This window comes from Saprolegnia diclina (genome assembly GCF_000281045.1).
Source record: "Saprolegnia diclina VS20 unplaced genomic scaffold supercont1.33, whole genome shotgun sequence".
Lineage (NCBI taxonomy): Eukaryota > Oomycota > Saprolegniomycetes > Saprolegniales > Saprolegniaceae > Saprolegnia > Saprolegnia diclina.
In genome coordinates, this window is record NW_008246100.1 from 617,069 (window position 1) to 631,486 (window position 14,418).

Sequence of the window (14,418 nt, forward strand, 5' to 3'; positions counted from 1 at the left end):
CACGTTGCTTGATTATGACGACTTTGAAGACTACGCGCCCCTTTGCCGTGGATGGTCGTGAGGCCGTGGACCAGCTGGCGAGCCACCTTGGCAACGTTCAGAGCACAACGGGACCTGGCGCCGGGCAAACGTCGCTCAAGTCGACCTTGGCGCAGTACTCCGTCTCGATAAATACTTTGTCGGCGGTGGATTCGACTAAACTCCAATTCGCACAATCTTATGTTTTCGTTTGGATTTATCATCGAGGTTTTATTGACTTGTGGAAAAGAAATACTGTCGCCGTCAGATGATAATGGCTCTGAATTGGGCAGTCCGGATGATTGCCAACTGCAACCTCCATTAATTGATATCCGGATGGCCATTTATCGGATGTGAAAGGTGGATGTTGCCGAAGATACGAATTCTTGCCAGAGGAAGAAGACAACCGATATGGAGCGCGAGGACACGGGCGACGTCCCGCTGCTGATGGACATGGCCGACGACGCCATCGAAGAAGCGCGGGAAGAGCGCATGAGCTTCATGGAGAAGTACATCACGAGCAAGATGCAGCCAGGCTCAGGTACATTCTCCCGGTCATGCATGATGGGACGATGGGAACCGAGCTTCCTCGTAGTCAAGGGCTCCATGTTCACGATGACCGTCTCCATCGTGGGGGCTGGCGTCCTCGCCTTGCCGTATGCAGTCAACCAGGTCGGCGTCCTCCTCGGTATCGGCATCATCCTCCTCGGCGCCTTCCTTGCCTACTACTCGCTCTTTCTTCTCGTCGTCTGCAGCGATATCTCGCATGAGACGTCGTATATGCACTTGGCTAACGCCGCGTCTGGCCCTCGGTAGATATGTCGTCTTGCCATATGCATCGGCTCATGCGTATGCGTAGGCTGGCGATGTTTGTCCAAGGCGCCATCTGCATGAACCTTCTGGGAACCTCGGTTGGCTTTTTCGTTGCGAGCTCGGAGCTCATTCTTCTCGTTGTCAAGGTACCTGCGCTATCGCTCTCTATTTTTTGCTCGCTCAATATGCTTGCTACGTAGCCAACGCAGTACTTTGGCGCCATTGAAATGGGCTCGGACCGGGACACACGCAACGCGCTCATCGGCGCGCTCTGTCTTTGCTTCGTGTACCCGCTCTCGCTCTTCCGGTCGCTCTCGTCGCTGCGCTTCTCGTCGCTCTTCTCGATCCTGTGCATTGTCTTTTTGACCATCACAGTCGTCGCCAAGTACTTTCAGTTCGCGCACCTCGGGTTCGCGCCCGACTTTTGGTACCAGTGCAAGCACCTGACCATGTTCAACTTTAAGCCATCCCGGATTCTCACGGCCGTGCCACTCGTGGTATTTGCCTACACGTGTCATCCGAACGTGCTGCCCATTTACCTTCAGCTCAAGCGACGCTCGAGCCCCCGCATGTACAAGGTTGTCGTTTCGAAGTAAGTTCATGCAATTCATTTCGCTTTGTAGGTTGCGCGCCGTAGCTTGGGTGTGGCGAGTCTCGTCTACTTGGCGCTGAGCGTGTTTGCGGTCTTCACCTTTGGCGACGCAACGCGGTCGAATTTTCTCGAAAACGACTACCACGGCGACGCTGCGATCACAGCAGGCTGCATCTTCCTCGGCGTCTCAATCGTCGTGACGACACCGCTCTACATCCACACGCTGCGCAACTGCATCAATGAGGTGTGCTCTATCCCCTCCGTACTTTCTCACGTGCGGAATTAGGCCATTTGGGGCAACGCTGGGAGCACCGTGCGCCATGTCCTTCTAACGACGCTCCTTGTTGCGATTGCCGTGACGCTTGCGCTGCTCGCAACCGACATTGCTTCGGTGCTCGGCATCCTCGGCGCGACGACCAACCCAATCATTTGCTTTGTCATGCCGGCGTTCTACATTTGTCAACTCGGTGACGCGTCGCTGATTTGCCACAAGTACACGGCGGTCACCATTTGTCTCTTGCTGTGCGCGCTCTCGGGCTGCAGCTTATTCCAGCAGCTGCACCACACACCAACGCAGAGCAGCGGGTTCTTTGATTAGGAGCCATAACATAAGGATGCTGGGCACTACGAACCACTTCCATCCGTGGAGGGCCGCTCGGTCGACGCTTTGAGCTGCGAGAGCAGCGCGGACGCTTCGGTTTTCGGGGCGGCGTCGGCCAGCAACGTGCGGAGCTTGTCGATTTGCTGCAACATCTGTTCTTTTTCCTTCTTGCTTTGCCGCGCCAAGAGCTTGGCGGCCAATACTTGCTTGTCGAGCGCCCGTAGTTTGAGATCGCGCTCGTCGATGGCTTGCTGCCATGTGACTTGCTGCACGGCCAGTTCTTGCCTAGTCATGTTCTATATATTGTCTTCCGAACACTGACAAATTGGAGGTACTTACGCGCTTGGCCCTGGTGCAGAGGACGTCGCAACGACAACCTACGCGAGCAGCCATGCATTTGCAAGTTGAGTGGAGAAGCGCCTAGTACCTTGGCCGCCGTCGCGGCGGCAAGTGCGGCGTTCAACTCGACGATTTTTTGCGACATGGACTCTAGCACAAGTCGACTTGACAAGGTGGCGTGGTCGTCGCGAGTACCCTTGGCCTGCAGCAGGGTGTCGGTGGCTGCGCGGGCAGTCTGCGCTTCATCAGTGGCGGTTTGCAGCTGCTTCTCAAGGGCTCGTAGCTGCGCATGCAGATGGGACCGGTCGAGACACCATTTCTTTTGCTGATCTTCAAGCTGCGTTTGGAGGTCGATTTCGTGCGCGTGCATGGCTTTGATGCGTTCGAGGAGGTCGAGCTTTTCGCGATCGCTCTGTGCCACATCGTTGGCATGGGCTTCCTTGAAAAAGACGAGCTCGGCTTCGGCTTGCGCTCGCGCCTCGCTCTCCTACGCGCAACAGCGTGACTTCTGACGCCATGAGCTAGAACCCACTTTTTCCTTTTCCTGGATGAGTTGGATCGAGTCGTGTTGGGTCTTCTCAAGTGCTTCCTTGCTCGCTGCGTACTTTTGCTTGGCCCGATCGTACTTGTCTTGAATGCTACAGCACCATGTCAGCACCGACTCTGCACATACTCGAACGAGATATTTATGTACGCCGTAAGCTGTGCAAGCTGTTGGTGCAGCGTCTCGATCTCGGTCAACTGTGCGTGGAGGTTGACATCTTTGGACGCAATAGCAATGCGAAGTCGGTCCACTTCTTCTTGAAGGGTCTTGACAGCTTCCTACCGCAGAGCTCCTCGGTTAGGTGCACCCTTGACGGCGAGGATCGCACCGCGTCGTTGGCGGCGATAGACTTGGCCTCGCCGTCCTCGCACACGTCGCCGTTGTCTTGGGGCGACACTTCCTCTTTGGCGTTGGAGGTCATCGCTGCTTTGGTCGACTTGAGGCTTTGAACAGCGCGCTTGTATTTCTTATCTAGATCGAGAAACTCGAGCTCGAGCTCCTCGCGAGTCTTGGGCCGGAATCGCTTGGGGCCACTGAGTGTCTTTTTGAGCACAAATTCGTTCACCTATGGTACGGCTTCTGTCAGTGGAATGCACCATGCGAGTCTCGTGTACAAGCGGCAACGAGTCTTGGAACTCGGGGGCTTTGGTCGCGAGCGCCTCTTTGAGGACGTCGATGAGCAAATCTTGCTCGCGCTGCTTCTTGCGCAAGCTTTGGATGAGTGCGGACCGGCGGTGTTCGTTGTCTTGCGCCTTCATGACACCCACTTGCTCTTGCAGCTGGTGGATCGACTTCATGAGCGATCGGACTTTTTGCGAATGAATGTTGTTGAGCGCTTGCGTCTTGGCTAAAGACACATATGGTTCCGCATGCGAGAGCAGAACGAATGAGATCACCTTCGAGAAGCGCGTTCGTGCCATCGCCACTCTCGACAAGGCTCTGGAGCTCGAGCAGCTTCTTGAGCTCCTTCTCACGCTGCTGCTGCTCGGCAATGGTTTTTTGCGCTTCGGCCAGCGCACGCTAGACACACGCAGCATTGTCGGCGAGGCCCTCCTGTACTAGTACCCCGTACCTGGGTCTGCTTGAGCGGATCCTGGGCTCCGCTCTCGGGCCTTTTGCGCTCGGTCGCTGCTGCGCGCATGCTAGCTCCGTTTAAATCTCGAACGTTTCAACCCACCGTACCCTCACCTCTGTGCACAAGGCAAGCTATAACAACTCACCGCTGAGGTGGAATGCTCGATCCGGCGCGTTGTCATGTAGATGAACCAGTGATTCGTCACCTCGTTGACCCTATAAAGGCTCCGTGGTCACGGCCAGCTGCGTTAACGCGCCAACGCCTCCCTGGGTTGTCGTTGGAACTGGACGTGGCTCGCGATCTTCAAGCGGCGCCGAAAGAGCAAAAATTAGTGTTACGCATTGGCTCCTCGTGTGGCTCTGTAGAATAGTCCAAACAAACGTGATCACTACTGCGGTGCGCGCGCATCAATGGCTTGCATTGCATACATGCACTGCTACAGAGCGACGCGTTATACTCTCTGCGCAACCGAATAACGCTATTCGATAGTCGCAAATAGTGTTTTATTCATCGAACTTTTTTCGCGCGATGGAAGAAAAGCGGGACTTTCAGAATCGCCACGGCTGACGCCAACACACACCGTTGATACCATGGGTCTCACCAAGAGCAAGGTTGAAGCACCTCCGGTGGCACCCGCGTCGGGCCCTACGCTGGGCGCAACCCAACCATCGACAGTGACCAAAGGTGGAGCGAAGAAGAGCAAGAAGGCAGCATCCACTGTCGACGACGGCAACGAGGCACCCAAGCACGTCGACGACGACACGGGTGAAATGATCCAGCTCTTCATGTACGAGCGGTGCCCGCGCTCAATCGTGCACCACTACATTCCCGCTAACTTGCCCATGATGCCGCTTTTCACAGCGGCGTACGTCTCGGACTGCAATAACACGTGGAAGTACATCTTGGGCTCGGCGACGGACCGCATGAAGGAATTTCGCAAGTCGGGTATCATTCTCTTCTACGACGAGTTCTTCTTTCGCCTCTTCCAGCGCGACTCAACGTTCCAAGAGGTGTTTCCTGACGTGAAGCGCCGCGGCGAGATCCTCATCAAGGCGCTTACACTCATGCTCAAGTGCTCGACCGAAGACAACGCGCGCCTCGTCAACAAGATTCGATACCTTGGCCACCGCCACCGGTTCTTTCCCAAGATCCGCGCCTACCAATTTGCCACGTACACGAGCACGATGATCGAAGTGCTCATGTACTGGCTCGGCGAGCTTGCGACGCCCGACATTGCCGAGGCCTGGTCCAACGTCGTGTGCTTCTTCATGAAGCACATGCTCGAGTCCTTCTTGACCAACCGCGTCGATCCGTACGAGAGCTACCAAAACACGATCATCGAGCATATGCGCGCGCTGAGCGAAATCGAGCAAGACGACGCGTCCAACAAACCGTCCTCAAGTCGCTCCAGCCGCGTCTCGCGCCAATCCGTCGCGAGATAAGATCGCAACACACTCGCCTCTATAGTATGACGTTAACACGAGTGCGACGCATTTGTCAACACTAGTACGGGTCGTTAAAGCTGATGTGCCTTCAGCCGTTCCCTGGTGATGTCGGCCGACAACGGAAGGGTGCCACAGCCTCGTTAGACTCGAATCGCGAGACGTCGATTCTACGCGCCTTTATGGACGCGGGTTGAGTTCGCGTCCTAGCCAAGACGAATTTCTTCGGCCACTTGAAGTTGCACCAAACGTTCCCGCCATCTTGCCTTTCCGGATACGCGAAGAAGATAAAAATAGAACAGGCTGGCCGTATCGCATTACATACAAAATACAAGTCTACTGGGAGCGGTTCAGGGCACGGTATCCGGATTCGTAAGCTTCGATATCGACGGTTGCTCACTACTGCAGTCGGGTGTTGGGAGCTTGGTGGTCAGAAATGGGGCCGAGTGGACCTACGCCAATGGAGACTCCGATGATGACGACGACGCCGGTCCGGAAGCACATGGACCCGACGAGCGACGACGAGCGCGTGGCCGCCCTCGAGGCCGCGCTCCGGGACAAGGAGCACGAGCTGCTCGTGCTGCAGCGCAGCCACGACGAGTACGTGCACTCGAGCTGTGAGATCGAGCACGAGCTCGAGCTCGAGGTCCAGCGCCTCGAAGGCGCACGCGCCAAGGCCGACGAACAGCTGGAGAAAGCGCTGGACGATGCACGCAGCGCGCAGCAGGCCGTGCTCACCGCTAACAAGGAAGTCGTGCAACTTCAACGCGTCGTCGAGGAGCTCACGAAGACGACGAGCACGCTCAAGACCCAAGTACAAGTGCTTGAGCAGCACAACGACGACCTCGAGCGCCGCGAGCGGGAGCTCCAAGCGTCCGTCGAAGACCTCGAGGCACGGCTCGACGACAGCATGGAGCAATACGTCTTTCTGCAGCAAGAGCGCGACGACCTGCGGAAGCAGTCGGATTTCCGGCCGCCATCAAAGCTGGCGCCGGTCACGGTCAACATGGACCTCGCCAAACCCGCGATCCCGATCGCGTTCCATGCGATCGAGTCGCCTGTGCCGCCAACGCGCCGGGTGTCGATGCCCGCCCGGGTGTACATCTCTGCTAAAAACAGTTGCGGGCCCGTATGTGCCATCATGTAGTGGTACTCGACCGCCGTCCGTCGCTCTCGTTGTCCTCGTCCACGTACACTATACTCTGATCTTAGACGATACTAATATACACGCCTTTATTTATTTACGGCCGCCACGTAGGTTTCAATTTCAGAGGAGCCGACCTCGGCACCCAGCGCTTGCGGCGCAACGGCGCGGGCGGCGGGACACGCCGACAGGACACAGCGACCCAGCGAGCCCAGGCCCTGCGCACGTGACGTTGCGCCAGCAGAGTAGCAAGCGTGCCGGCGCTCGTGTGGCAGCGTAGCACGATGCGCACTGCGTCGGCACAGAGCTTCGCAACGTACTGCGCGATCGCAGCTGCCTCGTGCAGCCGCCGGGTGCGGGCCTTGCCGACGAGACGCTTCAGTAGCGCGATGACTGCTTGGCACTTGATGCGACGATGGAGGCAAAACGTGCTAGTACACGCGAGGTTGAGATGTGAACCCAAGGTTCTCGAACGTACCCATGGCGCGCCAATGACGTGACGTATTGCCAGCGGATGACAGCAGCAGTCATCCGCCGACGCTGATTCTTGCGCAAAAGACGAAGCATGTACTACTCCACACGCGTGCAGATGGGATGGATATGGATGTTCTGCGTCTACCGTCACGGCCCGACGGAACTGGACGACCCACGCTAATGCCGCAACTTGCTCCTCCAGCGTGTCGTGATACACGTATCGAGCCCACTGCCGCCACACCTGGGCAGCTTAAGCCATTAGTGAACAGCAGTGCCGTCGCGGTATACCGTGCGAGTCCGAGCTCTGGCGTGGTGCCGAGCAAGCGCACGTCCCAAGGCGGTGACGGTCGTCGCGGCGTGGCGCCACACCGACAAGCCGCGAGTCAAGAGCAGACGTTGGCGGCGCAAAACGGCAATACGGAGCGTGCGATCCCGCCTATGTGTCGTGGCAGCAGTGCAGCGAGTCCACGTGTACCTCGTTCGAATGCGATGGTCGTAGATGGCTTGGTGTTTGGCAGCGATCGCAAAGCGCCGCCAGCATTTCCAGTACGCGCGCATCGCGGGCAAAAGCACGCAACGGCGGTGCACAGCAACGAGCGTCTCCATCTTCACGAGGCTGTCGACGTTTCAGCTCGAGTGGAGTGGGACGTCGACTTGGCGATCTTCGAGGGACGTGAAGACCATCAAGAAAATTCTGGGGCGTCAACAAGTTGTGACGTGGGAGTGAGCAGCGGGAGTGGGTCGTACCCCTTTGAAAAGGCAATCGGTCGCCTGATATCTGACATGCGCGTCAACATCCAGCTGTTCGGCGCGGATCATCGTGACGTGGCCGATTGCGAAATAACGCACGCGTCGCTTCTTCCTGCGTCAACAAGGGCGTCGGCCATTACTGGTAGTCGAACGACATTCGAGGTGCGTGGCCAATGCAAGCGCTTGCAGTGGTATGCTCCAGCGTCCTCTTTGCTTCCTCGTCTCGGCTACGGCACCCAGCACTTCTCGCAACGGTGGTAATATATAAACTAAGGTTACTAGGACCGGTATATATTACGGCACCAAGTGTTCTTGGTGTTCTTTGTCGACGACGATTCGTACACGTCTTCTGATTTCTTGTGTATTGATTCCGCATCGGGATGCAACAACGTACACCCAAGTGTACCGAGCGGGTTGAGGCGGGTTGAGGCGACCGACCGCGGGCGTGGTGATATAAAAAAAGCTGCCACCCACGGTCGCGACTTGGTTGACGTGCTGGCCAATTTGCGTGCCCAGCGACGGTCTAAATGTTGAGAGGATGCGCTCCCGCGACTCCATTTGTGGGGAGCCAAGTCCGCGGGGCTGTACGTGCTAGGGACGCAACAAACGGTGCCATGTCAAGCTTTCGTATGGAATGATTTCGTGTTGCAAGAATCGACTCGGGTCGGCTGCTTGGACAGTCCCACATGTCGGATTAGATGGTAAACATTTCTGATCCGCCGGAATGCGGCTTCGAGATTGCACTTTGAAAAATGAGCGCCCAGCTGCTCAAGTCGTTTGTGCTCACACACGAGGAGGAGGTCGCGTTCGGCGCCCGCGCCCGGCACCTTCTCCATACCGCGTTGGCCGCAGCGCCCAAGGCGGCGCCGTCCCTCGACAAGATGGGCCTGCGTGTCTACAAGGACGACATGAAGAAGGAGTATCTCTGCACGGGGCTCGTCCACGCCAGCCTCCGCGACGTGGCCTACGCGCTCTACACGGACTGCACGCGTGACGTCAAGACCGTCGCCGCGCTTCTGCTCGGCAAGGCGTACCAAGACGCCGCCGTCTTGCGCGCACTGCAGACGCGCACGGACGCCGACCCGTTCCAATTCGTTGGCGCCAAACTCGTGTCCATCAACAAGACGGGGATCTTTGGCAAGTCCAAGGAGCTCGTGTACCTCGAGGTAGATCTTATTGCGTTCGATGCTGTATGGGTATTGATATTTTGTATAGTACTCTGGCACGTACGTCCCACCGGGAAGCGCGTCGTCGCCCGTGCTCTACCAGATTCTCGAGTGGATCGATATGACCCACTACTTGTCGCCAGCCAACGTATGGCATCGCGCGATTCGCCCCGCGTGCTCGATGGTCCACCTCTTTCGCCCCGTGGCCGGCAACGCCCGCGTCGTATCGCTCTTGTCGCAAACGACCTATGCGCGCGAGGTGCCTGTGTACCTCCGCAACCTCAATACGACCGCTTCGTACTGCGACCACGTGCAGCAGCTCTCGACGCTGCCGGCGTCGAGGCGGCTCTTGGACGGCAACTGCCTCGTCCAGCACTGGGTGCCAGAGGCCAAGGCGTGTAGCGTCTGCGCGCTCTCGTTCAAGGCGCTCCGACCAAAGTACAATTGCCGGTCCTGCGGCGACGTCATGTGCTCCAACTGCACACATCAATTGCAGGCGCCAACGACGATCAACAAATACTGCACCAAGTGTGTGCTGGCGGCGCGGCAGCGCGAGGGTCCGCCACCGTCCGTGGCGCAAATGCCGGCGCCAGCGCCGCTCGACCGCGTCCCGACTTTTCTCTACACGGCCATGGACGATCTCGATGACGACGACGCGACGATGACGAGCTGTCAAGACCTCTTATCGCAGCGACCCGCGAACGACCCGTTGCCCGAGACGTTTGCGCACATCGAGAAAAAGCTCGCAGAGCAGAGCTCGCTCTTGTCGTCGATGCGGGATGTGATGGAGCGAAGGCGGCAGTCGCTCGTGTCGTCGTCCGTGTCGGGCACCGAGTACGACTCGTGTGCGAGCTTTGATCCGGACAGTCTCCTCTCGCTCGGCGACGACGACGACGATGACAACACGCGCTTTGAAGAAGTTGTCGGTTAATGCTGCCACCCGGTTAATGCTGCCACCCTACACCCTTATTAATTGTTATCTAAATCGAATCATAAATGAACAAACGCAAATCTGGATTGTTCGTCAAATATACACACTACTGTACCGTCTATCTCTAGCCCCTTGCGAAGATTCCTACAAGGCCATGGGCTCGACCGCGCTGCTCTCATCATCGCCGTCCAAGAAGTGGAAGAGCCGATGCGTCATTTCGACGCCGAGGAAGAGACAGCCGTTCGCGGGGAACGACCGAAGCACGGCAGCCGACCAACCGCGGTAAAACCCACGAAGGCCATACTCGTGCCACACGTGGCGGGCTGCGGCGCTAAAAGTGACGTTGTTGCCGACTTGCATGCGGGACTTGACGACGTCGACGGGGAAGACGATGCTCCAGCCGGTCGCACCGGCGCAACCACCGGCCGTGAGCACCGCGAGCGGGTGCAGCTCGCGCTTGGAGCTCGCGTCGTGAAGCGCCATGAACCAGCTCGTGTACACGTCATAGGCGCCAAAGAAGCAAAAGTTGAAGGGCACGTCCCGCAAAAGGACAGCGGGCAGGCCCGCAAGAAGACCCCGCGGACCATTTTCGCGCAGAACATTCTGGACGCACTTGCGCACGCCGAGCGACGTGGTGCCGTGGTCGGACTGAAGGCGGCACTTGATGACTTCGGCGGGCGTGATCGCGGTCGCCGAGAAGATCGCGGCCGCGCTCCCGAGCAGCGCCTCGTCAATCGTGCGCAAATTCGCGTCGGATGCAAAGATGACGCGCTTCAAGATGCCGTTGGCCGAAAAGAGCACTGCGTTCTCGACGATCGCCGATGAGAGCGCGGGAATCGCGCCCTTCCACAGCGACCGCAGCCCTTCCTGGCGCACGATCTTGGTCATGCAGTCGGTGACGCCAGCATACTCGGGCGGCATCGACTGCGTCTGGAGGCGCACCTTGACCACATCGAATGGCAGGCCTGCGTAGACGTTGCAGAAGGCGCCGACGACGCCGCTCGTTGTCTCGCGGAGGTCGAGCATGCGGGCTGGAGATGCTGGAATGCTGGACGGTAGCCAATCGCAGTGGCCCAACCGCCGGATACTTCAAGTCGCACCTTCTTGACGGTCGCCGGATCGTATCCGGATGACCTTGTATAAACCACCACGTGAAAAATCTCTGCCGCCACTTCTGGTTGGTCAAAGCGCCTCGGAGGGTTTGTCCCAGTGTAAAACCACGTGTAAAATGGGTTTTATCGAGCACTGGTTTGTCCCACGGTGTAGAACGGCAAACTCGGAACCATGGCGAAGCATGGCACGGCGGCGGTCTACGGCGCGCTGCAGCGGTGCGATGGCTCGACACATTGGCAGCTCGTGACGTATATGTAGGCTACCGTATGTGAACACGGCGCCCGAGATCCTCGAAATGCGCTTCTGGCGCCACACGATCAAGGAAAAGGTCATGGCCGACCCGATCCGGCGCACGAAGAACCAAACCGCACGGCTCATCAACTACCAGCTCTCCAAGCTCGCGGGCGTGACGTCGCACGTTGCAAAGGCCTTTCCGCCGCTCAAGACGCTGCACTCGTTCGAACATGTGCGGCTTCTCGTCGCCTGGTCCATCTCAAGCATCGCGTCTCGTAGGAAGTTGTGCTCTTGACGCTCGGACAAGGCGCGTACGAAAACCAATTGCAGTCGCTGCGCCGCGTCTACGCGGAATTGCACAACACGGGCAAGGCCTTTGAAGTCGAGAACAAGGACGTGCTCACGCAGGTCGAGTCCCAGGACTGCATGGCGCGCTGCCTCGACGTATGTACTCGCAAGCATCGATGCACACATCTCATGCGGCACATGGTAGGCGCTCAAGGAAGTCGTACACCAAAAGGCGCCGGTTCTGAAAGAGACGGCAGAGATGGCCAAGGTACTGAAATCAAGGTAGAGCATGATTAATCATGCAGTAGACATTGCGAAAACTGCCCGAGATCGACTTGGACAAGCCGATTTTCGCACTCGTGGGCTCGCCCAACGTTGGTACGAACTGGTGCTCGCTCGTCAACCGTAGCGAACCTCGCTATAGGCAAGTCGTCGCTCGTCAAGGCGCTGACGACTGCCAATCCCGAGGTGCATGCATTTTATGATTTTTTTTGTCAAATCTCAAGGACGTTTAGATTGCGAATTATCCGTTCACGACGCGGGGCGTGACGATCGGCCACATCTTTATTAATGGTGTGTCGTACCAGGCACGTTTTTACCATGTCGTGCAAATTCTTATTCTGTGCCGCAGGTCGCCGACACGCCGGGTCTCTTGTTTCGCCCAGATGAGAAGCGCAATGCAATCGAGAAACTCGCGCTGAGCATTTTGACCAAGACGGACGCGGTTCGCATCTTCCTTCCTAAACATGCTGACACGAAATGTGTAGACGGTCGGCTTTGTGATCGACCCGACGGGCGCGTCCGGCACGTCGGTGGCCGAGCAGCTCGCGCTCCGCGCCGAGCTCCGTGACAAGTTGCCGTGGAAAGCGCAGCATACGTGGATTGACATTCTTTCCAAGATTGACGTTCCATTTGACGCGTCGACGCTCACGCCCGAGTGCGTCATTGTGAATCGGTCGCCGCGATGTACTAACGTCACTTGTGTCATAGGCAGCAGAGTGAGCTCGCGACATTCCTCCGCGTCTCGACGCAAACTAACGAAGGTCTTTTGGCGGTCGATGCCGCGGCCCGCGACATGCTGCTGCTGCCGCCCGAGGTCAAGGCGGACACGGCGTAGAGAGAAGCAACGTATACCATTAGGAATAGTCGAGTGGCCGCGACGGCAAGAACGACATCAACACGATGTTTTCGTCCGTGCTCTTGAGAGTTTGCGCCATGAACGACATGCTATGCGCCGCGTCGTCAAGCACGATTGAGTAGCGGGCTTTGGACGTCAAAACGCTTGCGTCCACCGTGATCGCGACGCCGCGTTGGCTCGACATGCACTGCACAATGTACGGCTGGCTGGGCGACGCGGTGACGCGTAATGGCTCGCCACGCGGTAGCTCGGCGACGTGCGTCGCGCGCCCGAGCCGATCAACGCTGTAGAGTTCGTAGACCTCGTCGCCAATGCAGTTGGAGGCAAAGGCCATGCGAATGCCTTCGGGGGTGGCATCGCTCACAGCGACGTCGGTGGCCGCAATCGGGAACCGGTACCCCGGCTCCATCATGTTACGCTCCAAGCCAAAGTAGACAAGCTGAATGCCTTGAAAGGAATTTGGCGTCTACAAGCACGCACGCCAATGACCATCCAACCGGTAGATTGTCGTACGGTGGGTCGTCCAACAACGTGCCGCTCGGACGTGGCACCGGGTTCGAGGCGGAACTCGAGGATGCGCCGGGCGCTGAGCTTTGTACAGAACACTTCAAGGTCGTCCTCCGACTGGTTGTTGAAGACGACACCAACCGAGGCGAGCGCGTCGCTCAGCGGTGGTTTTGGCGTGGTTGTGCTGTGAAGCGCGCGCCGATTGCGTCGGGAAATCGGTGTCTCCTATGCAAAACGAAGTGTGCTCAGGGATTTCGTGAGGCCATACGTACAACGGGTCGCTTGGAGGCGAGAGAGAGCGGCGACGGGTTGAACGACGGATCGTACGGTCCTTCGACCACTTGGTTGTTTGCCGGGTGATGCACCGACGTGGATCGGACAAGCACGACGGGCTTTGCGAGCGGCGTGGCCCCGTCACCACCTCGCTGCCGTCGCGAGCTACGCGTAGCTTTTGGCGGTGCCCATGGCGTGATGCTGACTGTCGACGGGGTGTGGAACCGGAAGGCAGGAAAGAGGTTCTCCATGCGGCGATTGCAGCTGCTCGACTGCGAACAACGCTATATTTTTAGATTGGATCACATGGGAGTCCTCTGCTGCCAGATTTCGACGCTCAAAAGGCAATTAGACCTCCCCAGCGTGGCATGTGTGCATACCGCGGGCCATTAAACCATCCCTAGGTGTAACTTTGAGCCAAGACGCGGGTCCATTTGATGCTGTGGACATGTTGAGTCTCTCGGCCGACTTGGGAAGAACTGTCTCACAACCACCTCGCAACCACCTCGCGTCTTCTTTGTTTATGATGTTTTAGTATCGCTCTACTGTTGTACTATGTTTTTGCGAGCGCAGAGAGGAAGCAACGCCGTGGGGTGATTGAAGAGAGAGTTGTGGGTTTGTGAGCCCCTTGTCTTCTTTCTGGAAATCCTAGTAAAAAGAGTAGGCTGCCATTATACCTGGATGTACACTCAAGCACAAACTCTCATTGCAAAGCTACGGCTGCTACAGTGTCGTCTACGATGTGATTAGGACCTTACATAGCTACCGTACATTGCCGATGAATTCTGCGTTTTTCCAGCCGTTCCGCAAGCGAAACCAACCGACGAGTGGCCGCGTCTTCCGAGGCGCGGCCGTCGGTCATCCAGGCCGCGGCAGAAGGAGGCCTCGTCAGTCGACGCCTTCGCCTGCTGCGAGCCGCGCCATCAGACCAAGCGACGCTGAGCGATGAGGAACTCATCGCCACGCTGTACAAGAC

The 14,418-nt window shown here is 57.7% G+C and overlaps 9 protein-coding genes across 10 annotated transcripts; 5 read left to right on the plus strand and 4 right to left on the minus strand.

The window, feature by feature from the left end:
* Positions 1-429: 429 nt before the first annotated feature.
* SDRG_10169 (hypothetical protein) lies at positions 430-2,021 on the plus strand (the record flags this gene model as incomplete). The annotated part of the gene is made up of 6 exons (XM_008616148.1): positions 430-559; positions 614-830; positions 878-977; positions 1,032-1,409; positions 1,455-1,667; positions 1,710-2,021. The coding sequence occupies 6 exons, from the start codon at positions 430-432 to the stop codon at positions 2,019-2,021; spliced, it is 1,350 nt and encodes a 449-aa protein (XP_008614370.1).
* On the minus strand, positions 1,933-4,163 carry SDRG_10170 (the record flags this gene model as incomplete). 2 transcript variants are annotated; one of them, XM_008616149.1, is made up of 11 exons in its annotated part: positions 4,096-4,163; positions 3,980-4,049; positions 3,804-3,927; positions 3,522-3,754; positions 3,236-3,472; positions 3,058-3,185; positions 2,896-3,001; positions 2,559-2,850; positions 2,452-2,513; positions 2,364-2,401; positions 2,048-2,309 (listed from the first exon to the last, which is right to left on the minus strand). In XM_008616149.1, the coding sequence occupies exons 1-11, from the start codon at positions 4,161-4,163 to the stop codon at positions 2,048-2,050; spliced, it is 1,620 nt and encodes a 539-aa protein (XP_008614371.1). The 2 variants fall into 2 exon arrangements, with proteins under 2 accessions (XP_008614372.1, XP_008614371.1); XM_008616150.1 differs by lacking the exon at positions 4,096-4,163 and having other exon boundaries at positions 1,933-2,309; positions 3,980-4,079.
* Positions 4,164-4,537: 374 nt separating this feature from the next.
* SDRG_10171 (hypothetical protein) lies at positions 4,538-5,488 on the plus strand. Its single transcript, XM_008616151.1, has one exon. It carries the CDS (start codon positions 4,573-4,575, stop codon positions 5,422-5,424), a length of 852 nt encoding a protein of 283 aa, XP_008614373.1. The 5' UTR covers positions 4,538-4,572; the 3' UTR covers positions 5,425-5,488.
* A 325-nt stretch (positions 5,489-5,813) lies between these two features.
* Positions 5,814-6,677, plus strand: SDRG_10172 (hypothetical protein). The gene has a single exon (XM_008616152.1). The coding sequence runs from the start codon at positions 5,861-5,863 to the stop codon at positions 6,569-6,571; it is 711 nt and encodes a 236-aa protein (XP_008614374.1). The 5' UTR covers positions 5,814-5,860; the 3' UTR covers positions 6,572-6,677.
* On the minus strand, positions 6,636-7,768 carry SDRG_10173 (hypothetical protein). The gene is made up of 5 exons (XM_008616153.1): positions 7,518-7,768; positions 7,331-7,478; positions 7,188-7,283; positions 7,047-7,138; positions 6,636-6,999 (listed from the first exon to the last, which is right to left on the minus strand). Exons 1-5 carry the CDS (start codon positions 7,646-7,648, stop codon positions 6,666-6,668), a joined length of 801 nt encoding a protein of 266 aa, XP_008614375.1. The 5' UTR covers positions 7,649-7,768; the 3' UTR covers positions 6,636-6,665.
* A 450-nt stretch (positions 7,769-8,218) lies between these two features.
* SDRG_10174 (hypothetical protein) lies at positions 8,219-9,990 on the plus strand. Its single transcript, XM_008616154.1, has 2 exons — positions 8,219-8,958; positions 9,008-9,990. Exons 1-2 carry the CDS (start codon positions 8,545-8,547, stop codon positions 9,887-9,889), a joined length of 1,296 nt encoding a protein of 431 aa, XP_008614376.1. The 5' UTR covers positions 8,219-8,544; the 3' UTR covers positions 9,890-9,990.
* SDRG_10175 (hypothetical protein) lies at positions 9,909-10,972 on the minus strand. The gene has a single exon (XM_008616155.1). The coding sequence runs from the start codon at positions 10,913-10,915 to the stop codon at positions 10,034-10,036; it is 882 nt and encodes a 293-aa protein (XP_008614377.1). The 5' UTR covers positions 10,916-10,972; the 3' UTR covers positions 9,909-10,033.
* A 177-nt stretch (positions 10,973-11,149) lies between these two features.
* Positions 11,150-12,722, plus strand: SDRG_10176 (hypothetical protein). The gene is made up of 10 exons (XM_008616156.1): positions 11,150-11,217; positions 11,261-11,468; positions 11,516-11,680; positions 11,730-11,792; positions 11,833-11,902; positions 11,949-11,992; positions 12,040-12,111; positions 12,156-12,248; positions 12,292-12,461; positions 12,515-12,722. Exons 1-10 carry the CDS (start codon positions 11,174-11,176, stop codon positions 12,639-12,641), a joined length of 1,056 nt encoding a protein of 351 aa, XP_008614378.1. The 5' UTR covers positions 11,150-11,173; the 3' UTR covers positions 12,642-12,722.
* On the minus strand, positions 12,661-13,693 carry SDRG_10177 (hypothetical protein; the record flags this gene model as incomplete). The annotated part of the gene is made up of 3 exons (XM_008616157.1): positions 12,661-13,128; positions 13,176-13,394; positions 13,442-13,693. 3 exons carry the CDS (start codon positions 13,691-13,693, stop codon positions 12,661-12,663), a joined length of 939 nt encoding a protein of 312 aa, XP_008614379.1.
* Positions 13,694-14,418: the final 725 nt, after the last annotated feature.

Coding starts and splice junctions, on each gene's coding strand:
- SDRG_10171 (XM_008616151.1), top strand. CDS start 4,573: ATGGGTCTCACCAAGAGCAAGGTTGAAGCACCTCCGGTGGCACCCGCG.
- SDRG_10172 (XM_008616152.1), top strand. CDS start 5,861: ATGGGGCCGAGTGGACCTACGCCAATGGAGACTCCGATGATGACGACG.
- SDRG_10173 (XM_008616153.1), bottom strand. CDS start 7,648: ATGGAGACGCTCGTTGCTGTGCACCGCCGTTGCGTGCTTTTGCCCGCG. Junction 7,284..7,330: donor CCAGAGCTCGGACTCGCACG/GTATACCGCGAC, acceptor TAAGCTGCCCAG/GTGTGGCGGCAGTGGGCTCG. Junction 7,139..7,187: donor AGTTCCGTCGGGCCGTGACG/GTAGACGCAGAA, acceptor CGTGTGGAGTAG/TACATGCTTCGTCTTTTGCG.
- SDRG_10174 (XM_008616154.1), top strand. CDS start 8,545: ATGAGCGCCCAGCTGCTCAAGTCGTTTGTGCTCACACACGAGGAGGAG. Junction 8,959..9,007: donor AGGAGCTCGTGTACCTCGAG/GTAGATCTTATT, acceptor TATTTTGTATAG/TACTCTGGCACGTACGTCCC.
- SDRG_10175 (XM_008616155.1), bottom strand. CDS start 10,915: ATGCTCGACCTCCGCGAGACAACGAGCGGCGTCGTCGGCGCCTTCTGC.
- SDRG_10176 (XM_008616156.1), top strand. CDS start 11,174: ATGGCGAAGCATGGCACGGCGGCGGTCTACGGCGCGCTGCAGCG. Junction 11,218..11,260: donor GTCTACGGCGCGCTGCAGCG/GTGCGATGGCTC, acceptor ACGTATATGTAG/GCTACCGTATGTGAACACGG. Junction 11,793..11,832: donor AGACGGCAGAGATGGCCAAG/GTACTGAAATCA, acceptor ATCATGCAGTAG/ACATTGCGAAAACTGCCCGA.